Source organism: Portunus trituberculatus, chromosome 38 (assembly GCF_017591435.1).
Source record: "Portunus trituberculatus isolate SZX2019 chromosome 38, ASM1759143v1, whole genome shotgun sequence".
Taxonomy (NCBI): Eukaryota; Metazoa; Arthropoda; class Malacostraca; order Decapoda; family Portunidae; genus Portunus; species Portunus trituberculatus.
The window spans coordinates 35,222,339-35,246,542 of record NC_059292.1 but is presented as its reverse complement, the minus strand read 5'-3'; the positions used below and the strand labels follow the sequence as shown (position 1 = coordinate 35,246,542).

The 24,204-nt window shown below is 41.4% G+C and overlaps 1 protein-coding gene across 10 annotated transcripts in view; it reads left to right on the top strand.

The window, feature by feature from the left end:
* The window catches only part of LOC123515155 (mucin-12-like), a 194,493-nt gene that overhangs the window by 141,520 nt on the left and 28,769 nt on the right, over positions 1-24,204 (top strand). For 9 of the 10 annotated variants that reach the window (XM_045273638.1, XM_045273631.1, XM_045273640.1 and 6 more), the window contains one exon: positions 10,386-10,478. The exons of the other annotated variant lie outside the window; for it this stretch is intronic. In XM_045273638.1, coding sequence (XP_045129573.1) covers positions 10,448-10,478 — 31 coding nt within the window. In that variant the 5' untranslated portion in view covers positions 10,386-10,447. The remainder of the gene's footprint in view (positions 1-10,385; positions 10,479-24,204) is intronic. 10 annotated transcript variants of the gene reach the window in all.

Below are 24,204 nucleotides of genomic sequence, written 5' to 3'. Positions count from 1 at the left end.
TTAGGAGGAAAAGAGGCTGAAGAAAGAGAAAGTAAAGACGAAGAGAGGCTTGGGGTGAAAGAAGCAAGTCGAAGAGAGACGAAACATCCTTGCCTTACCTTGCCTTGCCTTGCCTTGCCTTGCCTTGCCTTGCCTGTCCGCACTGCATCCACCTTCATCCGCACTTATCCTGACGCAAAGCCGCTGTCAAATATTCATGAACGAGCAGGAGGAGCGAATATTCCCGTGAATCCCGCAGCTTTCCAAAATTCTGCCGGGACGAGGAGCAGCATGTTAAGTGTCCAACTTGGATAGTTTTCCCACGTGTCAATTTACTCCGACCATCGCATCATTTGTCACATTACACTATTGGACTTGGGGATAAAGCACTGTAGTATTATTATTCCCAAGCTTCCACACGTCTGATATCTTGCGCTTGACAGGGTGTTAGGGAGGCGGTGGCGTATAGTGGTTAAGGTGGTGAGCGTGGGATCGAGCAGACGTCCACGCGTAGGTTCGAATCCTATCACGTATAGCCTTAAAACACTTTGCCATTTGTCGAGTGGTTTAAAGTTACCTACATGTCACCATGATACCCAGGTTCTAGGTGGTTACACTCAAGATGAGCTTGGGTGGTGATATGGGCCCTAATATGGCTACCACTATAAATAAAATTGCCTGCGCCACTAATGGGCGGAAGCTGAACAGCGCTTCCCATACACTCTTCAAGTGTGCCTACAGGCGCTATAGGCCTTACCATAAAAAAAATAAATATATAAATAAAAAAAATAAAAAATATCTAGTGAGAGCTACCTGGATTTGTCGATGGTGTTGTTTTTTTCTTTTCTTTTCTTTTTTTTTCGTGTATGTGTGTGGTTTGTGGTTTTAGTAATTGTTTAGGATTTATTTATTTATTTATCTATTTATTTGATTATTTTATTTTATTTATTTATTTATTTATTTATTTTGCTATTAGATATGAGGATTAGAGTAGTGCAGTATTTCTTAACGCTCCCTCGTGTCTTACCTCCTGCGCTTAACCCCTTCAATACTGGGACACATTTTTTTACCGTGAGACTTGTGTACGATTAGACCATTTTATTGACATTAGGAATGGTCAGTGGAGGTCAGAAGATTAATGGCCACAGTCTTCACTATTTCAATCCCACATAAGTTTCTGAAGCTGTATAAAATCACAAAATAGTAAGCAAAGTGAACATGGAAATGCGTCCTGGTGGTTAATAAGATGTATATACTAGTGGAAGTTTATTAACCCCTTCAGCACCATGACATGTTTCCATATTCATTCTGCTTACTATTTGCTTATTTTATACAGCTTCAGAGACTGATGTGGGATATTAAAATAGTGAAGACTATGGCCATTAATCTTCTGACCTCCATAGACTCTTCCTAATGTCAATAAAATGGTCTAATCCTACACAAATCTCGAGATAAAGATGTGTTCCAGTATTGAAGGGATTGATTGGAGTATTCAGTTATTTATGATGGTAGTGTGTCACGTTGCACTCCTGAAATGAAGCACTGTGGTATTTCTGGACATTCCCTCGTCTCGCCCCTTGCACTAAACTGAGTGTGCGTTGTGGGAGTTGACTGGAGTTTATAAGGATGTTTTAATGGTTCGTAAGAAAAAAAATATGAAATGATAATGCTAAATGAATAAATGAAAATTATAAAATAAGAATAAGAATAATACGCTTGTGAAAACCATAATGAAATAAATAAGATAATATCCGTCTGAAAACGTGGAAAAAAAAAACTGAAAATGTAAGAAAAAGTAATGACACGCTTCTTAAATCGCAAGGAAAAAGAAGAAAAAAAAAAAAGGAAATTGCTACGCTTCTTGACTCCAAAAGAGAAGAAGAAGAAGAAAAGGAAAAGTACAGCCATCCCGAGGTGTGAGTCATACCAGTCCGAGACAATACTACGCGTCTAGAATCGTCAACAAAAAAGCGTAGCCGTCGCAGGGTGTGAGGCAGACCAGGCCGCCGCGTCAATACAGTGCCTCCCCGCACTCTGCTCTAAACTCCCGCCCTTTTAGACTCGGCAAACCGTAAGAATCGCGTTCTCTTTTATGGCTTCTGACGCGTGTGCTGCGCCGTCTATCGCCATTGGTGTGGAAACAGCTAACAGGATCGCGCCAGGAAAGTTTTAGTGGGAAGAAATAAGAGGATTTCTCCCAACGGTGATTGTCGGCACGGGGGAAGAAGAAGAGGAAGAGGAGATTTGAGGAGGCTAACAGATAAATGAACAGCAAAGTGAAAGGTGCTATTTCTGGATTCACTTGACGAGTAAAAATCAAACGTTGGACTTCAGATAGAGCACGGCATTTCAAAACTTTCCCTCCTCTTATCTCTTGCACTTCCTAACGGTTTGCATTATGAAACACCCCCGCAACGCACCGTGACTACATTTCAGAGGCTCTAATGGAAGTTATGAGGGTTTTTTTAAGGTTATTTATATGGTTAATGAAATAGTTAAAAATTCTACATTAGTAACAGGAGAAACATTCTTGAAAACCCTAATAGTCATCTCTGTTGTCTTTGAATAATCCTGAGAGAGAGAGAGAGAGAGAGAGAGAGAGAGAGAGAGCAAAGGGTTTCAAAATACGGGATTAAATCTTCATTCCCGCTCGAACACTCCACACAGTTCAATTTTCCCGCTTCACAGTGACGCAGAAACATATAATAAATATTTCCTCATCACAATTCCGGCGATAACAAACTGAGCGAGGGAGGAGGTGAGGTGGAGGGGCGTGTCATGTGAGAGATAACGTTATCAGATCACATCCTACTGGGTACAGCTGTTAGAACGAGAGGTAACTGGGAAGTGGAGAACTGTGTAACTACTCGAACCCTTCCAAAATACACCAAGTAACTGTGCAACGTCCCGAAAGAAATCTCAAACCACTCACACTCAATCCCTTCAGTACCATGACGTGTTTTCATATTCATTCTGGTTACTATTTGGTGATTTTATACAGCTTCAGAAACTAATGCTGGGGGGATTAAAATAGTGAAGACTGTGGCCATTAACATTAACCCCTTCAGTACCATGACACGTTTTCATAGTTTTTCTTTCTGCTATTTACTGATTTCATACGGATTCAGAAACTCACGTGGAGAATAAAATTGTCAAGATTCAGGCCATTAGTCTTCTGACCTCCATAGATTATTCTTAATGCAAATATAATCGTCTAATCATACTCAAAAAATCAAAGTAGAAATTGTATTTCAGTACTGAAGGGGTTAATCTTCTGACCTATATAGACCCTTCCTAGTGTCAGCAAAATTATCTAATCGTACACAAATCTCAAGGTAGAAAATGTGTTCCGGTACTGAAGGGGTTAACAAATTACACCAAAACTTACCACAGAACACCCTCAAATATAAACCAAATCCTTTACACACCATCAAAACATATCACAAATACCACAAAACACCTGAATTCCTGCCAGTGTATGTATTACCTGCTTTCATCACCTACCTGGCCGTTCGCATGCGTGAGGGAAATGTGGCCAGGGTTTGATGTGTCCTCCCGTGCATTGCTTTTCATCGGCGCTATAAATTCGTGTGCTTTTGGCGAACATAAGAGTGTTAGCCCCGCCTCGTAAAGCTGTCCTTGCGCTGCCACTCTCAAAAATTTGCATACTGTATACCTGTTGAAACTGAGGAAAATGGAGAAAAGGATGAAAAGGGGAGAAAAGGATGAAAAGTCTCTCTCTCTCTCTCTCTCTCTCTCTCTCTCTCTCTCTCTCTCTCTCTCTCTCTCTCTCTCCGGTACCTTACAATCAAGTCAAGGTTTTGGTAGGAATACAGCGTTAGTTTGACAGGAATTTGTAAGCCAATCAGCAAGTGAGTGGGAGCATCATTCAGCGGCAGTGTTACCGTGTTGGCGTGTCCTCCCTCAGGTGGCTAAATTACGTGATAGAGTTGGTAACATTGAACTATATTCTGAAATACTCTGGCCCCTCACCTGCAGTACTTTCAAAATGGTTCTAGTTTAGATTTCACGGCTTTTTAAGGATGGGCTCATGGTATTAGAGACAAATTAACGAGATTTATACATTATTAACTGGATAAACACTTGTGAAATCAGCTTAGTGTCTCTGTGGCCGTGAAAATAGTTCGTGGTGAGAGAGCAAAGCGGTTTTTTTTTTTTTTTATGGGCCATAGATTGTATACAACAGTAAGAGATGGAGAGGAAGCTTTATGTTCATGTGCAGATGTCACGATTATTAATAGTCTTCACACGATTTGTTATCAAAGTTTCGAGTGAGTCATTTCCGAAAGTTTAGAATCCTATTTTTTTTCCCTTGCATCTTTTTTTTTTTATGTGTGTGTTTGTGTTTGTATTTGTATTTAACAGGATATTTGTCATGACTCCCTTTATTCCTTCTTTTTTTCCTCATTCTTCTTTCTTTTTATTTATTTCTCCGCTTTTCTCGTCTCCTATCTCCCTCATATCCACCATCTCTCTCACCCTCTCCCTTTGCATTACCTCCCTTCTTTGCATCACCCATCCCTCTCCCTTCTTTCTAACCACCCCTTCTCCCCCATTTTCTGCCCCTTCTTACTCTCTCTTTCCTCCTATTTACCTTTTACACTTCCTTTCCTTTTATCCTTTCCTTCCTGACCCGTTTCTCTCCTTCCCTCTACTATTTCCTTTTCCCTTTGCTTTCTTCCTTCTCTTTTATTCCCCGTCCTTCCTGTTCAGTAATTCTTTATCGAATACAAGTAAATTACGTGAAATCATTAAATTCTTTTTTTTTTTTAGTAACTCAATATAAAGTGCATTTTTTTCACTTGCCTTTCTTTAGAAAAAATAAACATCCTTTTTTTATATCCTTTTCTTTCCATTTCTGCATCTCTTTCTCTCTTTTTGCATCTATCCTCGTCCATTCTCCTTCCCTTTCCTTTCTATTTCCGTTCTTTCTCCCAAACTATCTTTCCCTTCCTTTCCCTGTCACTTCCTACTCTCCTTGTTCTTTGGAAGGTATATGTGTATATGTCAGGTGGTGGTGGTGGTGGTGAGGGAAGAGAACGTGAGGGAGTAAGGTGTGTCTGAACTTACTCACCAAGGACGGTACTCGTGGACAAAGGAATGTTTCAAGAGTGCAGGGAAAGATAAGGATGCGCTGTGAAGGTCGTTTTTTTTTATATGCGTGAGTGTTATGGTTATTATTATAGTTATTTTTTCACGTGTCAAGGAGAGAGAGAGAGAGAGAGAGAGAGAGAGAGAGAGAGAGAGAGAGAGAGAGAGAGAGAGAGAGAGAGAGAGGGAGGGAGGTCAATTTGCCGTTCTCAGTAAAAAAAGAAAAAACTATATTTATAGAAAGAATACGTATATGTATGTATGTATGTATGTATGTATTTGTCTTCCACTGGTTGTCAAGGATACGAGAGCAGAGCGAGGCAGTATCAGCGAATTTAGCATAACAAGTGCACAGGCAGAAATTACATGCTTGTTTTCAGGCCATTTACCTCTGTTCGGGGGAGGGAAGAGGGGGGGGTGGCAGCCAGGGAAGGAGGAGGAGAGGAGGAAGGGGGAAGGGGGAAGGGGGTAGGGGTGACAGTGAGGTATAGATGCGTCACTTCCGGCCCAACACGCGTCCCACCCTTCACCTCCCTCGCCCGCCCCTCATCACCCTTTACTCCCAATCATCACCCTTACCACCATCACCTTTCTCCCCTTCCCCTCCTCCTTTAACCTCCCTTCGCCACCATCACCATCACCTCTCCCTATCACTCCCCCTTCTTCCATTTCCCTCCTACCTCCCTCCCTTCACCCTTCACTATCACCACCACCATCAGTACCTTTCCCTCCCATACTCTCTCCCCCCTCCCCCCTCCCCCTGTCACAGCCACGCTTCGCCACATCGTCACCGTAACCAGATCCCCAAATAATTAAGCAATTACCTACGACCAATCCAGGACTTTGGTAATTTCCGTGATAAAATTGTCTAGTGAGAAATGGGACCAATTTGCCTGCCTGTGTGTGTGTGTGTGTGTGTGTGTGTGTGTGGCAGGGGAGAAGCAGGGACGACAGACGTAAGGTTCCTCCTGCAGTTTGTCTGAGGGAGGGTCTCGTGTGAAGGGTAGGAAGGGTGGTGACGAGGAAAAGAAGGTGGTGCAGGAGGAGGACGAGGAGTAGGAGCTGCAGAAAGAGGAAGAGAAGAAAGGAAGGAAGGAAGGAAGCAAGCAGGATGCAAGTCGTTTTGTCGTTTTGTTGTGGCTGTTTCCTTTTGTTTTGTTAAGTATTGCATGAGAGAGAGAGAGAGAGAGAGAGAGAGAGAGAGAGAGAGAGAGAGAGAGAGAGAGAGAGAGAGAGAGAGACGTAAGGGAATATCTGTGAGGTGAGTGTCCTTTCCTGCTCCCAGAATGCCGTGAACTTTTAAGAACAAGTACTTAGCGACATAACCGGCACAGCTTCCCTTCCTGGCTGTCGTCACTTCATTCGTCTTCCCTTTCCTTCCTTCCCCACCTCGCTACCCGGTCTCTTCAAGCAGTTGTTTATGTAGGATACTCACACAAACTGACTGTATGTTAAGGATCTCAAGGTCTGTTCTAATTTGTGTGACTTGTATTCCTTATGTGATGCTGGTTTCTCTTGCTTTTCTTTCTCTTCCATGCCCTTTCCTTGTATTCCCCTACCTATCCTTCCCTCCCCTTTGCTCTATTCTCCTATCCTCTCTTCGTCACCTAACCCTCTACTCCCCTTCCCTTCCCTTCTATCTTCGTCAGGTTACCCTCTCCTCCCCTTCCTTTCCCTTCTCTTCCCCTCCCTTCCCTTCCCTTCCTATCCCATCACATCCTCCCCCGCCACGACTCCCATTACCTCCCCCCAACCCACCCTGGGCCTCCCGTGTCCCCTCCTGGGTTGGGAAACGTGATAATTTAAGAAGCTATAGGAGTGTTGTAGGAGGCAGGCAGGCAGTGAGCGAGCGGCCCACCTCCCCCACGCTGCGTCACTCCGCCACCCTGATCAAACTATGAACGTCTAGCAGGGGGATTGCATTCTTAGAAGTACTCACGTGAGGCTCGTGTTCAGTTTACTCTCTCTCTCTCTCTCTCTCTCTCTCTCTCTCTCTCTCTCTCTCTCTCTCTCTCTCTCATCCATCACGCAGAATCCACAGAAGGACACAATCTCAACAAAAATATGAGACAAGGGGTAATTTAAGGAGATTTCCGGCACCAAAACAACATCAAGAGGAGGCGGAGGAGGAGGAATGTCACCACAATGATCACTAAGAGAGAAATATTGTGAGCGAAAGGCTTTTAATTTAATGCCCACAATATCTCTCTCTCTCTCTCTCTCTCTCTCTCTCTCTCTCTCTCTCTCTCTCTCTCTCTCTCTCTCATTTACTTCTGCGACCTTTCCAAATATTCCAGTTGAGAGAGGAAGTGTTTCAAAGTGCGGGACAAAAAAATGTAACTTTAATTACGTACACGTGAAGTTTTGCTGCTTTTTTGGTATGACTTAAGTAGATTTTGCCAGAAAAAAAACTTCGACGCACACACACACACACACACACACACACACACACACACACACACACACACACACACACACACACACACACACACACACACACACACACACTACCACCACCTTGACAACTTTCCATCGAGTAGCTTAAAATCACTTTCGTGTTGTCCATCACGCTGGTCACCCTCCTCCTCCTCCTCCTCCTCCTCCTCCTCCTCCTCCTCCTCCTCCTCCTCCTCCTCCTCCTCCTCTGCCGCACCAGGAATCGCTGAGAGGGCAGCAGCAGGAGGAGGAGGAATGGATGAAGGGAAGGAGGGAAGGCGGGAGGCATGCACGAGAGACTGGCAGGGTCGTAAAAACATGGAATAGCTACAAACCAGCACCTCTGAATCCCACAGCTGGCCTGCCTAATAAGAGACAGAGGCCCGCAGTATTGACTCTCCGCACCGGTGAACCCTTGGCTTGGTATTCTGTGGTGGTGTGGCCGTGAATGAAGGAAAACAAGAAGGAAGTTAAGGTAGAAAGGGAGATTTATAGATGACAAAAGCAAGAGAAAATAATGAAGGAGAATCAGAGACTAGAGAAGGGAAGATGTGGTAAGCATAGAGATAAATAAAAGGGGCAAAGATAAGAGGAGTGTAAATAGATAAGAAAATTAAGATACGATAAGAAAATTAAGTATGCTGAATAAGGAGAAGGAAGATTAATAAGAGAAACAAAATTATAAGAAAATAAGGAAGAATACATAACATATAGGAGAAAAAAGGAAGGAGAGATAAAGAAAAAGAAAAAAAAAGAAAGTAAGAAGTAAAAACGAAGATGAGAAAAAAAATGAAACAAATAAGAAAGTAGCTAAGTTAATAAGAAATAAGAAAGATAAGTAAAAGAAAAGAAATATTTCCTTCCACCTGTTACACTTAGAGTATTTCAAGAACTACTCTATCTTTGTATCAAATCTCTATCCCATCCACTTTTGGACTGGAGTTTGGTGTGTTTGCCAGGTCCCTGAAGAGACTCACCTCACCCACCTGACCTCACGCACCTGGCCACACACACCTCACACCTGCATAGAAAACGGCTTATCTGCGTATACCTGTCCTCACCACACTGACAAGGACGAGATAGTGAAGTTATAAGCCTATGATAACCTTAATACCTTTCGACAAACCCTGATTTTTACCGAGAAATAGAGATTATACATAAGAGGCACAGTGCAGCGGATCTCTGTGGGAAAGAAAATGGTGATGTAATGATAAGTAGGTGATGGGGAAACTTGGTAAAACTTTGCGAGTACAGAAGCCCTCAAGAAATCCGCGCGGATCACGGAAGTTCGAGATAAGTTGATATGTATATAAGATCGTGTAAGATAAGGAGATAAGTATTGATATTACTTGTGGGGAGGGAGATAATATCGTATGTAATGAGAAAGTGAAAATATTGAAGAAGTTAAGAGAGAGAGAGAGAGAGAGAGAATGACACACATACACACACACAAACTAAACATCACTACCATAACCTTCATTACTTATCCACTCACCACCACACGTCTTGCTGCTGTAGAGAAGAAGGCTGACAGGCACACAGGTGGTCTCTCCTCGCCTCACAAGTGTTCCTACTGATATACGCTCCTGTCAAGACACGTGTTGCTGTGGTAATATGATTGATTGTGTTAGTGAAAGTGTTATAGCCTCGGGTTCACCCAGCACTAGAAGGAGAAAGTGAGGTTAGGAAAGAAACATTTTTGAGTCGTTTCAATGCTAGAAGGAAAGATGGAAGGGAATGTAAGGCAAAACAAGGAAAGGAAAAAGAAATGTAGTCATGAATCTCTCAAACATTATGCAGATGAAATGGCAAGTGAGACAAAACAAGGCAAGAAAAGAAAAAGAAACGTATTATTACAGTTCTGAAGGAAAGACGGAAAGGAGAGTGAGGCAAGGTAAGGTAAGGAAGGAAGGATCAAAGGGCAATAGACGAGTGTAGTAAAGGTTCTAAAGGGTTGTAAATGCCGAGTGTGGATTATGCAACGTGTGTAGGAGTTCATTAAGTGAGATAGAATGGGTGTAAGTCATAAGCGAGGAGTTTTATTGTGTGTGTGAAGGTGGGAGAGAGTTTGTTTTGTAGTAAGTGCGTGGAGGTGTTGCTGAGCTGAAGCAGGAGTGGAGGGAAGAGGAGGAGGAGGAGGAGGAGGTGTTGTGTAAGCTGTGAGAGGTGAGTGCGCCGAGAGAGTTGAGAGACACGGGTAGTTGTGGTTAAGAATAGCAAGGCGAGGGAAGTTTTAAGGATTATGCACCGGATTTGAAGCGAGGTGATGGGAAACTTATGAAGAAGGGAGGGAGTGAGTTCGTGGTATCCGTAATCCTTGTAATACCCTGCCATCGATTACGTTGTATTTCTGATGTCGTTAAAGGATTTGACGAATGATATCTTTCGCTATAATGTTTTTTTTTTTTTTTTTTTTTTTACATTCAGCGGAGTAGTTATCTTTTTAATTTCATCATGAGTCAGGGTTGGATGATTTGATGTCTGTAAGTTGTCTGAATTAGTTGACAGTTTCTGCTGGCATGGTCATTGTTAGGGTATAAATAGTACAAATCTATCTTTCTTTCCTTACTTTAAATTTGCTCAGGTCTTGGTGGAATCTCTTCCTGAGTACCATCATCCTATTGTTAGTATTTATTTATTTACTTTGTTCTCATCCTAATCTTACTGCCACGATGTTTGTTCCGCGGCGACTTCGTTCTCAACCATGAATTTCCTGCAGTACATTTTAACACGGTTAGTATATTTCTGTGTATGCTTTCCCTTTGTGCCGCGGCCCGCAAGGACGCGGCAGGTATGTGACCGAGCGGTGTTAGGGTATGATTTGTATATAATTATTTTTCTCTTGTTTATACACACAGCCGTGAGAAGCGAGGCTGATCTTAGCGAGAAGCTCTTATAAGTGCACACTCCTTTATTTCCCATGCATGTACTTCCAAGGAGATCATGCTTAAGTAAGTGTCCGTTCCCACAGGTTCAGTGTGGGAATCTCTGGTTGCTGGATTATATATATATATATATATATATATATATATATATATATATATATATATATATATATATATATATATATATATATATATATATATATATATATATATATATATATATATATATATATATATATATATATATATATATATATATATATATATATATATATATATATATATATATATATATATATATATATATATATATATATATATATATATATATATATATATATATATATATGTGTGTGTGTGTGTGTGTGTGTGTGTGTGTGTGTGTGTGTGTAATTATAACAGCATAGGCATACATTTAGTACTAACATTTTATTTCTTTCATTTATAATTAAGTAAGACTATAACTATTTTAACCAATGCATTTGTAACTGTTCTTAAATGTATTAGTCGGTCACCGGTGTCTGAGTTTTTTGCTGACGGAAGATGGACAATACATGCACGACCTAACCGTGACTCTCCAAGCTGTATTTATGTTAACACCTCTGAGAAGACACTTGAGCCTCGTGACCGCACAACTAACAACATAACATTGACTACAACATCATTCTCTATTTACGTAGACCCTGTAAACTGTAACCCCTCGAAAAAAAAGTACCTAATAAACTCGATGATCAAAGGGGAAAAAAAAAATGCGTAGACATAGTAGAAGAAAAAGAATAATAACCCTCTCTGTTTACTATAAGCTACAAAACTACGCATTTAATAAACTATAACATAACGAATGCGTATAAAAGTAACTACGGGAAAACAATATACAGTAGCGAAAGAGTACAAGACGACGTTATTACACTCCTTCCCTGTGACATGGCTACCAATGAACACGCAAGGGACGGGACCGGAGGCGACGTGCTTGTCCGCGATTTATCTTCCCTGGACAGGACGCGATGAGTTGGGAAAACAAGCAACATCTCGAACGCAGGGGGAGGATAAGAACCGGATTATGGCTCCAGTTTATTGGGTAATTCCAGACGTGAATGTTCTGCGACACGAAGAGAGGAGAGAGGAAATGAAACAAAGAAGGAAACGGCCACTGTGAATAAGGAAGGACACACACACACACACACACACACACACACACACACACACACACACACACACACACACACACACACACACACACACACACACACACACACAGACACAGAGAGAGAGAGAGAGAGAGAGAGAGAGAGAGAAAACAAAGAAGGAAACGGCCACTGTGAATAAGGAAGGGCACACAAACGCGCTCACGCGCGCACACACACACACACACACACACACACACACACACACACACACACACACACACACACACACACACACACACACACACACACAGAGAGAGAGAGAGAGAGAGAGAGAGAGAGAGAGAGAGAACGTACGGTACTGTGTAAAGTCACTGTAAACAAACACGACTCTCTTTTTATCTTCATGACTAAGTATCTTGGTATCTAGCGGGGTGCGGGGCGGCGTTCCTTCCTCCCCCCCACCCTCTTTCTCCCCTGTGCCGCCGGTATTGGGTGAAGTCGTGAAGAGCATGCAAAGTACCGGCTTGTATCGCACGGGTTATGGGAAAACACCTCCTATACTGGGGGTATCTTCAACCATCTTCGATTCTTATCACGGGTTTATGTTTCTCTCTCTCTCTCTCTCTCTCTCTCTCTCTCTCTCTCTCTCTCTCTCTCTCATTATTATTCCATCTTCACCGCTATTACTGCCAACACAAATAACATCATGAAAAAGAAGAAAAAAATATCGAGCACACAGCGGCGGGACAGCGGTACATCACTCTGTCATCGCAGCAATTAAGGTGAACCGTATTTTGAAACAATTCTATTTTCAGACGGCTCTGGTTAAAGCTCCATGAGTTTTTAAGTGTCTTTACGGTTTGACTGATAAATTAAAAGGGTTTCTACATAATTTAAAAGTAAGGTCTTGAAAAACCTGGCTAATCATCGCTTTATGCGCTTTTTCTTTAAATAGTTGTGATAAGAGGGCGATACATTTCTAAGTACACTGGCTCTAACTGAAAGCACCGTATTTCCTAATGTTTTTTTATATGGCAGACCGCGGCGCACTCATGTCACGCCCCGCTGGCAGTAAGTGTCGCGGGCCAGACCTCCCAGTACACCAGGCATTGGAGGGCGTCACCATCTGCTGTGCGTCGCGGCTCATTCATAGTAATTATTAGTGCCACGTTCAGGCGCCAGGCAGATCCGGAGCAATGAGGTCCCGTGTGTGTGTGTGTGTGTGTGTGTGTGTGTGTGTGTGTGTGTGTGTGTGTGTGTGGAAGGCGAGGGTTCGATCAGAGCTGTGCAGTGTTGTGTCCTGCTTAAAAGTATTGCTCTTCTTGTTTTGTTTTCCTCCTTTCATCTTCCTCTTTGTTGTTTTCCTGGTATTTTCTTTGTCATGTTTCTTTTCTTCCTGTTCTCATTTGATTCTTTTCCTTCTCTTAATTTGGTCTTTATTTTTCCTATTTTTTTCCTTATTTCCTTCTAATATTCTCTTGTTCACGTGTTTGTCTTTCTCTCTTCCTCTAATGTTTTCCTTGGTCAGGCTGAGTTGTGCCGATAAAGAGCCAGTGCTGCTATGGAGGATGTTATTAAGAGAACCTTCTTTACACCCACTGCCCTCAATACCTGGCGTGCCTCGTCTTAGAGAGAGAGAGAGAGAGAGAGAGAGAGAGAGAGAGAGAGAGAGAGAGAGAGTCTTTACTGTACCCTATCTGGCATGATCCCTCAATATTTATTATCTTGTTCATGGACTGTAGTGGCGGTATATCTAGAGACTTAAATTATCATCCTGTTCTATGCTATTTTTGGGCTTAGATTGTCTACTATCAGGTTCAGATGGTTACTCCAGTCGTCATTATACTTTTTTTGCAGTTGTGCCAGTTGGAGGTACAGTTGCTCCCTCTCTCTTCCTACTATTTGGAAACGTAATTAGCCTTCAGCGAAGACAGATCCAGTGACGCTCTTGCAGAAGAGACTCACACCGGTCACTTGAGTTTCCCAGTGCAGATAAGCCTGATAGGAAGCGTGTGAAGCGTGTGGGTGTTCTTCGGTCATTTCCCGATAGTTTGAAAAATTCCCAGGTTGTAGCAGGATTCGAACTCAGGTCCTTGACATCGCGACATCCAAGCACTGACCACTATGCCACCGCGTCTCGATTGTGTGTCAGACTGGACTTCTCATCATAAGCAAACTTTTGAGTTGTCCATAACATGATTTAAAATTTGTAACTGCATCAAATATTTTCTTCCAAAACCTGTGAACTGTGAGTATCTTTTTTTATATAATGTATTTGGTAAGATTGATAGTAAAAAATGCAGTTATTAAATTGCAAACGCATTCACGTTCACGCCTCAGTACGTGATGCATTTGATCGTCTCAAAGAAATAACAATGATTTTCCGGAACCTGCAAACTCTTGGGTATAAATCAATGTGTATGACGGGAACGTGTAAATAGATAGATAGATTTATTGACCACTAAAATACAAAAAATATATTCTATGATTAATACATTTATGGTTATGGTCCATATTAAAACCAATAAAACGTAAACATGATAATACTTAAGAAACACTAAAATACTACCTAGTGTGCCTAGAGAGAGAGAGAGAGAGAGAGAGAGAGAGAGAGAGAGAGTGCGCGTGTGTGTGTGTGTTTGTGAGAGCGGACCGACGTTGGTTATGGTCATAGCTGCTGAGTAACTGCCAGGGTTAGATATTCCAAGAATGACAAGTTTTTACAGGTCTTTCTTCGATTCCAGTGACAAATTACCATCTCTCTGTTATTAGGAGGATAAACACTCATGAGAACCCGGTAAACATTTTTGTGGCCTTTAAGAATAGTTGTTTTGATAGCTGAGAGAGCAAAGCGCCTCTGAATGGTAGGAGTGTAGAAGCGAGGACTATAAAGAAAACGCAGATGAGTTGCTGAATACTGATGATGTTTTGACGCAAGTGGGCGAGGCAAGGCAGGCAGCGCGTCACCACCGCAGCGTCACTAAGCCAATGGTGGCGCCGCGCGACATCACTCCATGACGGGGCAACGCATCACTGCTCCTTTGTGTCTCCTCTGAACACCATCCTTTCCTGTGCCTCGGTTAATGTATCGTATGAAGGAGATATGACACTGAGGGTATTCACTTGCTGACCTACGGAGTGCTGTGGTTGATTTTACTGCTATAGTCGCTCTTTATGACTGTTGGGTTGGTGGTGTAAGGACTGTTTGATACCTTGAACGATGGAGTTAGAATAAAGACAAAGCGTTTAAGAATACCTGTATATGTATTTTAACTGGCTGTACTGGATCATAAAGGTTTATAAAGACGTGTTTATAGTTACAGTGAGTTTAACGAAGATTTTGCAAGGTTAGTATTTTAAAATGGTAACATGACGAAGAACAGAGCATATAAGAATACTGTAACTAATTTAAACAGATACACTGGAGTTTAGTAGAGTTTTCAATGTCGTTTACATGATTTACGGATAGTGTAACGAGGATTTGTACACAATTGATAGGAAGAAGACATCTAAAGTAACCTGATGTTGTGATAAAGTGTTCGGAGCGTGAAGATTATTACCCTTTATTGTCTTTTCCTGATGCCTAAATCACCTGAATATATAACTAAGTATAAACCCACGTATTTTTCTTTCTCTTTACATCTATTCCTTACCTTAATCTGCCGTGTCTTTGATGTCAGCGACGATATAACGCCGTGCCACCCCTCCCGATGTCATGCCTCTCTCGCCTCTCTCAGTAAATCACGTGCCTCTTGTCGCCTCCGGTATCTCGTAGGTACGTACTGTACATACAAGCTGTCCAGGCATTTCACTCGGTGTCTCCCTCTGTTTCTCTGCCGCTTGTGTCATCCCTTGAAGCAGGTAATCTCTCTGCCAGGTATTTCACTCTTCTCTCTTAACTTTTTTCTCTTCAGTCATTTCTTGTAAGGCAGGTTATCTCTTTGTTATTCTCTCTCTCTCTCTCTCTCTCTCTCTCTCTCTCTCTCTCTCTCTCTCTCTCTCTCTCTCTCTCTCTCTCTCTCTCTCTCTCTCTCTCTCTCTCAACACTACCGATATTTCTTTAAACTTGTCTGGGTAATTAATTGAGTGCAACAGAGAGAGAGAGAGAGAGAGAGAGTGTGTGTGTGTGTGTGTGTGTGTGTGTGTGTGTGTGTGTGTGTGTGTGTGTGTGTGTGTGTGTGTGTGTGTGTGTGTTCAAGTTCAAGTTCAAGTTCAACAAGTTTATTCCATATGAAATAAACATACAATAATGCATATATAAAATTAGAATCAATAACATGGATAAGGTCTGCAGAGATTAATCTCGTTAGCAGACCAGTGATAATGTAAATATAATGACAATGACCTTAATTACCAGAAACAGAAAACAAACATTCATTATATTTTAGATATAAGTATACGTACACAAAAATGAAAATATAAATACATAAATCAATATAGATCAAAATTGTATTTCTATATATCATTTCTACCTATACTACATTGTACGCTATATAAATGCTTGTTTAATTTGTACTTGAAACTGTTTACTGAAACAGAAAGTAAATCAGATTTAATAAACATTGGAAGAGAGTTCCATACCTCAGGACCAAGATACTCGTACATGATAGAATTTTTAAAAAGTGTAGTTCTAAATGATTGACATATTAAGTTCACATAATTACCCCTGGTGACATGCGGATGTTCCTGAATATTGAAAATTCTATTATTACTTTTTAGCGATTTGAAAATGTCCTACAGTAGGAAATACTTATGCAAATAATGTAACTTTAACAATTTCAAATCTGTGAAAATCCCCTCAGTAGACTCAAATTTTTGTTTAAATGTCATTACTCTTAAAATATGTTTTGTGTTATAAATAATTTGTCAGGAAATGAAGGCCATGTGCAACCCCAAACAGATATGCAATACATGAGTTTAGAGTAACACAAAGTATAATATAGAATGATTATGGATTCGAGAGTAAGGTTATGTCTAATACGATACATGATTCCTGCAGTTTTAGATAGAGTAATAGTTAAATTAACAATATGCTCTCTCCAATTCAAATGATCATCAATTATTACCCCTAGAAATTTTGTTGTGTGGACACGATGAACAATATTCAGATCCAGCATTACAGGAGCCAGCTCAAATGATAACGATCTATTTTGAAATAACATGGCATTAGTTTTGTTAACATTTAAATTTAACTTGTTAGCCTTGATCCAATTATTGATGTGATTCAGAACCTGAGATAATTTAAAGTGGAGAGAATGAAGGTCATTACCTGTGACAATAAGGCTTGTGTCATCGGCATACATAGTGAAATGGACATTGTTAGTAGAATTAATTATGTCATTTATATAAATAAAAACAGAATAGGGCCCAGTATAGAACCTTGAGGTACACCATATTTTATAGATTTATAATCAGAATAAACACCATTACAAAATACAAATTGCTTGCGCCCAGTTAGATAGCTTTCAATTAAGTTATATGCAGGTCCCCTCAAACCAATATTTTTCAATTTAGTAAGTAAAATATGATGACTTAAGGAAACAAAAGTTTCAAGATATCTAAGAAAACAGCAGCAACATGAGACTTCTTATCTAATTCAGAGTAAACCTTTGAAACAAAATGTAACAGGCCAGATTGAGTTGAATAATTTTTTTCTGAAACCAAATTGAGAACTTGACAATAGATTAATATTCTCCAAAAAATTAGCAAGTCTAAATGCAATAGCTTTTTCGTATACCTTACTGATGACAGGAAGAATTGATATAAGCCTGTAATTATTAATATTAGATTTACAGCCTGATTTGTACAATGGTAAAGATTTAGCAATTTTTTACTTGTCAGGAAATATGCCATAACGAAAAGATAAATTTATTAAGTGAGAGAGAGGAGTCGAAATATGGTTTATAGTTTGCTTTAATATGGTTGCAGTAAACTCGTGTGTGTGTGTGTGTGTGTGTGTGTGTGTGTGTGTGTGTGTGTGTGTGTGTGTGTGTGTGTGTGTGTTGTAGTTTCGTATCTCTCTCTCTCTCTCTCTCTCTCTCTCTCTCTCTCTCTCTCTCTCTCTCTCTCTCTCTCTCTCTCTCTCTCTCTCTCTCTCTCTCTCTCTTTCTCGTCATTATGTGTGTATATTGTTAGTCGCCTGTTTCATGGCAGCCAAACAGGACAGTTTCCCCGTTTACGCGACCATATAATGTGAGAGAGAGAGAGAGAGAGAGAGAGAGAGAGAGAGAGAGAGAGAGAGAGAGAGAGACGAGACCTCCCATGAAATACACACACACACACACACACACACACACACACACACACACACACACACACACACACACACACACACACACACACACACACACACATACTGTATATATATATTATTTTCACGTAACTTAACTTATCTCCCGAGACTCCTGCTTTCCTTCCTTTCTTCCTTCCTCTCCCTTCCTCTGTCCTCTATCCTAACCTCACCTCACTCACTCACTCACTCACCACCACTCTAATCCCCTCTCCCACCTCCACTAATCCACCGCAAGTCCTCTTTCCTCTTCCCTCTCTCTCTCTCTCTCTCTCTCTCTCTCTCTCTCTCTCTCTCTCTCTCTCTCTCTCTCTCTCTCTCTCTCTCTCTCTCTCTCTCTCTCGCTCCCTCATCCACCATTCCTCGCTCCATCTCATTCCACATGCAACATTCCATTTCATCCTCTAGTCTAAATGCTTCTCCACAGCCCACACCTCTCGTCCCCTCCCTCATTTCACTTCACTCCACATATCCACTTAGTCTTCGCCTCTCACTCACCTCACACCCACTCACTCCTATTGATTGGTTACAACCCACACACTCATGGACACACGCGCACATTTCTCGGGATGAGGTATAATGTTTCTTGATACTTGTCCAGGTAATTACTTCAGCGTGGTAGGTAAAAATGTGTGTGTGTGTGTGTGTGTGTGTGTGTGTGTGTGTGTGTGTGTGTGTACATTCGCGTAGTGTTTTATGGTGTTGATTGCATTTATTTATTTATTTATTTATTTATTTATTTATTTATTTATTTATTTACTTATTTATTTATTACAGTAACTTTTCCGATAATGTTTTGCTTCATATATTTTCTTCTTTTTTTTTTTTTTTTTTTTTTACATATTCTATCTTTTACCTCTGCATTTCTTTAACCTTGAAGAGACATATTAAAATGCTACGGTGACCCATTGAAGCTGGATCATTAATCTTTTATTAGTATCATCTCTCTCTCTCTCTCTCTCTCTCTCTCTCTCTCTCTCTCTCTCTCTCTCTCTCTCGACGATTTTTCCTATAGTTTTCATCATCATTAGGTCCTCTACAATCATCACACGGTTCCCCAGGTCTTCCTCGGTCTTCCCACTGATCCATGGAGTCTCCCTTGCCACAGTCTAGATTTTCCTCGGTCTTTCCACGTCCTAACACAGTCCCCTATTTCTTTCTTCACGCACCCAAGTCCATCTCGGTCTCCCCACAGGTCTCGTCACGTCCCTCGCACACGATCCCCTTGTCCTCCCACAGGGGAATATTAAATAAAGTATTCTCGTAGCCCCGGAAATCATATGACCTCTGAGTTCCCCCTGCTGACCTGACATCTCCCTGTGCTGCTATTAAGGCCAAATACTCATGGATGGTCACTCTTCACCTCACCCCCTTCTCTCCTTCCATTACCAGCATCGTCCTCTCAAATGGGCGGGTCTGTTGTGGTGTTTGTGTAATGCAGGGCAGGGTGTTGTGAACTGGGCGGTTGTTAGAGTAATGAAGAGTAGTGGTGTGGGTGGTGACGAGAGAGAGAGAGAGTCTGAATCGATGAATTTAAGTGTATGTGGGTGTGAATGATAATAAGATTGAGTGTGTGTGTGTGTGTGTGTGTGTGTGTGTGTGTGTGTGTGTGTGTGTGTGTGTGTGTGTGTGTGTGTGTGTGTGCTCGTGTGCGTGCGTGCGTGCGTGCGTGTTTATGATACTCATCGTGTAGCGATACAGAGTAAACTAAAGGGAAATAGAAACAGTAACACAACAACTCACTGAACGATAAGATCCCATCACTTTTATTCCCCGCTTCCCCCTCCCCCCGTCCCTCTCTTCCCCACACCCACCCACACACACGGACCTCAGGGGATCGGAGCCGCCAAGGACCTGACCGCGTGTGACCTGTTCTCCCGCCCCGCCCTGTCGTGAAGGAGGTGACTTGGTGACAAACACGCGTTAAGAGAGGGAAAGTGAGTGAGAGTGAGAGAGAGAGAAGAGAGAGAGGTTAGTCTGCTGATGGAGCTCAATCAGTTCAGAGCAGTGCTATCTGTACGTTGTGCTGAGCGAGTCGAGTGAAGGAAGTTATTTCTTGATTCGTGACACATAAACGGGAGTACAACACGAGACGCGGCTTTGAAGGTTTACAAGTTATGGTCACTGTGAGAATCAGTCGTTTGTCTTTATAAGTAAGTGTTTCTGCAATGTTTTAGTGTTGTTGGTAGGGTTTGTGTGTTTGTGATGTCCTTTGTCCTTTCTGCTATCCATTTCACGTCATTAGTACTTACCTGGATTTTAGGGAGAATGAGTACGGAAAATATTGAAGCGTATTTGTAACTTTCTGCAATGTGTAGGAATGTCTTTTTTTTTATTTTTTTATCGGGATTTTGTGATGGGGAAAGGCGATATTTCATTTATCTTTTATCCATTTCATTTCATCACAACCGTCATGTGTTATAAAGGATGTGCTGGAAATGAAGGCAGCGTTAGCAATCTTGTATATCTCTGCATCTGTTTTCGCAATAGAGGAATGCTATTTAAGGACAAATAGTTTGTGCGTGAGTATTTCATATTTTATTCATTCATTCTATCTTCATTACCATCTACAAAGTCCACCTCTCTCTCTTTCTCTCTCTCTCTCTCTCTCTCTCTCTCTCTCTCTCTCTCTCTCTCTCTAAGCAAGGAACAGTGTTTATGGGAAGGAAACCTTTTTTTCTTGCTTTGTTATTCATGTCACCACAAACATCACCGCCCCACGCACCAGTACACCACTATTTCCTTCCTCCTCACTCTACCGTCTTCGTCCGATCCGTCCTTATCTCTGTGTAAAGGAAAGTGTCCGGTAATAATGTTATGCGTCACTTGAGCGTTGAAGATATGAGGGGCTGTCGGCTGGCTGGCTGCTGGCTGGGCTACCTAGCGTGGGCGTCCTTCCTGTAAAGGTGATAGCGCGCCGTGGCGTCCACTGGGCCACGAGAAATATTCATTATACTCCGTCAGAATGTTTTCACCAAGTGGCTGGCTGGCTGGCTGGCTGGTTGCGTGCTGAAAACTATATTTGCTGAGTTGAAATATGCAGCGTTTGATTCAGTGTCCATTGGCTGGTGGAAGGTCTTGATTATTTATGTTGTGTCGTGTGGTGTTGTTTGTGTTTTCTTCCTTGCGTGTCTTTGTCTTGATTGCAAACACTGTAGGCGTGATGTGAGCCAGCGTCAAGTACTAGACGTGGCGGTAGTGGTGCTTATTGTTATGATACTAATGCTAACTCTATCTAGGCAGCTGCTTACCTTTTGTCTTTACGTTGCATCCAAGCACCGTACGGAACGATGTTGGAGTGTCATATGTTAGACACGATGATGGTGGTGGTTATTTCCTTCATACCATGTGAGAGAGGCACTGTCCCTAGGCAACAAAAAGTCATAAAAAGGCCAAATAAAGGTGCCAGTCCTTATACTGATATCAACTTTATTTTATAGCTTCGGACATCTCTCTCTCTCTCTCTCTCTCTCTCTCTCTCTCTCTCTCTCTCTCTCTCTCTCTCTCTCTCTCTCTGCGGGAAATTATGTAACACCACACTAGAGATAATATAGCTTGTAATACTTGCTTTTATACGCTCCGATACTTTACCCTTTGACTTTTCTGGCATTCAAACACTGCAGTGAACTATGGAAGGCCGCATCAAGTATAAAGGTGACAGTGTTTGTTATTTTGACACTCATGCTGCCTTTACAATCAGATTTTCCCGCTTTCCCTTTTTCCTTGCACCGAAACACTGCGGGGAATTATGTAGTATTGCATCAATTATTAGAGGTGATGGTGTGTGTTGTACTGATACAGCGTAGTGGGAGTAATATCCTGAAATTCTCCCTAATTCCTCTATCCCTGCGTCCAAACGTTTGTTCAGGCATTAGATCTCATGGTTCTTGTTATATTGATGCTATCACTAACCCTCTACACTAAAAAAATGTTCTTTACCTCTCCTTTCATATAAAAAGAAACCGCTCACACACACACACACACACACACACACACACACACACACACACACACACACACACACACACACACACACACACACACACACACACACACACTTCTTCATCCCTCCCACGCTGTACCCCACAGTGTTTGCCTTTATGAACATACTTTCCTTCATCCTCCCTCCCCTCCCCCACCACACACATGCACACTGCTGGCCGCCACTCCGCACTCCCTTTCCTCGTACACCCGTCCATCTCCTCTCACACTCCCTCGGCCATGCTTCAGTACGAGGTTTGTATAGCGAGGAATGATGGGCAGCTTTCACCGGAGACGCGCGTGGGACTTAACACTGGGAAGGAAGGGAAGGGAAGGGAAGAGAAGGTTGTCTTGTGAAATTGCAATGATAAAAAATAAGGTGATGAGAAAGAAGTTTGTATTCTGAAATTGTGGATCCAAAAGGTTCTACATTAAGTTACGTTTTTTTTTTTTTTTTTTTTTTTTTTGTTTGAGTGGCATATTAGCACTTATGACAAGGCTGCTAATTATGTCTGTGGCCTTGGAGAATTGTGGTGAGAGAGCAAAGCGTTTCTGAATGAGAGAGAGAGAGAGAGAGAGAGAGAGAGAGAGAGAGAGAGAGAGAGAGATATGCGTAACACAAATTAAGCAGATTATTAGTCATGTTATTTCACACAAGAGCTATTCCATGTTTGTTGCGCGCCACGTTAACACGACAGAAGAGGAACAGGAGGAATGGGGGATGGGGGAGGGAGGAAGAGAGAAGTGAATGTGACAAATCAAGTGACAGGTCAGCTTTTGTTTTTCTTACATGTCAGTGATTAGAGAGAGAGAGAGAGAGAGAGAGAGAGAGAGAGAGAGAGAGAGAGAGAGAGAGAGAGAGAGAGTGAGTGAGTTTTACAGTACTACGTGCAAATACTCTCTTTATTAAATTCACCACTTAGTAGGAGTAGTATTAGCAGTAGTAGTAGTAGCAACATTTAATATTTATCATTTAAGAAAGAAAACTGAACAAACAAGCGAGAGCTGTTTAGAAAATGTCAAGGAGCTGATCACACACACACACACACACACACACACACACACACACACACACACACACACACACACACACACACACACACACACACACACACACACACACTGCAATGATTATAAACTTGGTGTATCACTTGTTTGTTTTGTGTGTGTTGCACCGCGTGGGCCGTTGTGTTGCATCGCCGCACCCTGTCATTGGCTAGGTAGGGCTGATGAGGCGTCTGCTGCGGGGACCTGAATATTTCACCGCGGCGCGACACAAAACCACGAGGCAAAACCCAACGCCAAGTGGACGGTAGGGAGGTGCAGGAATGTAAATTGAAGGAACGAAGGTAGAGAAAATAAGAGTTGTACCTAACACTGAGTTCCAAAGCAATGATTGCATATTAAGTATTAACCGATTCCGTGCTACTGTATTTCCAAACTTTCTCTTTCGTGATCCAGGCTTTTAGTTAGAGTAAAGTAAATGTTAAAATTAATGTAAATACTGTACTGTACCTATCACTGTAGTACATTTCATATTGGAGAGTGCATATTGAGTATTAACTTATTCCGTGCTGCAGTATTTCCAAACTTTTGTATAATCGTGCTTTTTAGTTTTTATGGCGAGTTGATATTGTAATTCTACCGGATGATAATTCTTTTACAGCTTTATTACAAAAGATAACGATTACATTACTGTGCTTATCCTAACCGTATTTAAATTCTATAATGTTAGTCAGTAAAAAGATGTTTATTGGATACCATCGGATGAGCAGTTACGGATGATCTGGCTTAAAAAAAAACTATATATATTACATTCTATTACACGTACCATATCTCCTAAACCTGATAAAGTATTCTAAAGGCATCTGGCATAATAAAACTAGTGCCGCAGTGTGTGTGAGTATTGTAACAGTATTGATAACATAAACACTGTTCTTCATCACTGTCTTTAATATATGAATGAAAAAAAAGTCATATTCCACGCGGCAAAACTTTCACATTACTTCTGACAGCGCTTATTATGCCAGGAACAAAAGAAGAAAAAAGGTGGTACCGTATATTGGAAGTAATGGTCACTTCAGTCGCGTTTTCTTCATCTTTAATTTCCCGCAACCAAACCCTCGTATTACTTCTAATAGCGCTTGTCATACTAGGAATATAATAACACCGAAATTTACATAAATAGAATTTAATATGTTATTCTAATTCCTGTTCTTCATCTCGCTCCTAAGCGTATGGATTGAAAAAACACCCGCATTAATATTTCCCACCGCAAATCCCACACATTTACTCGCTTATCATGCGATGAATATGTTAAAACTATTATGAATGAAGAAAACTTACTGAAACCCTTTATTCCTCATCTTTATCCTAAGGGTATGGATAGAAAACT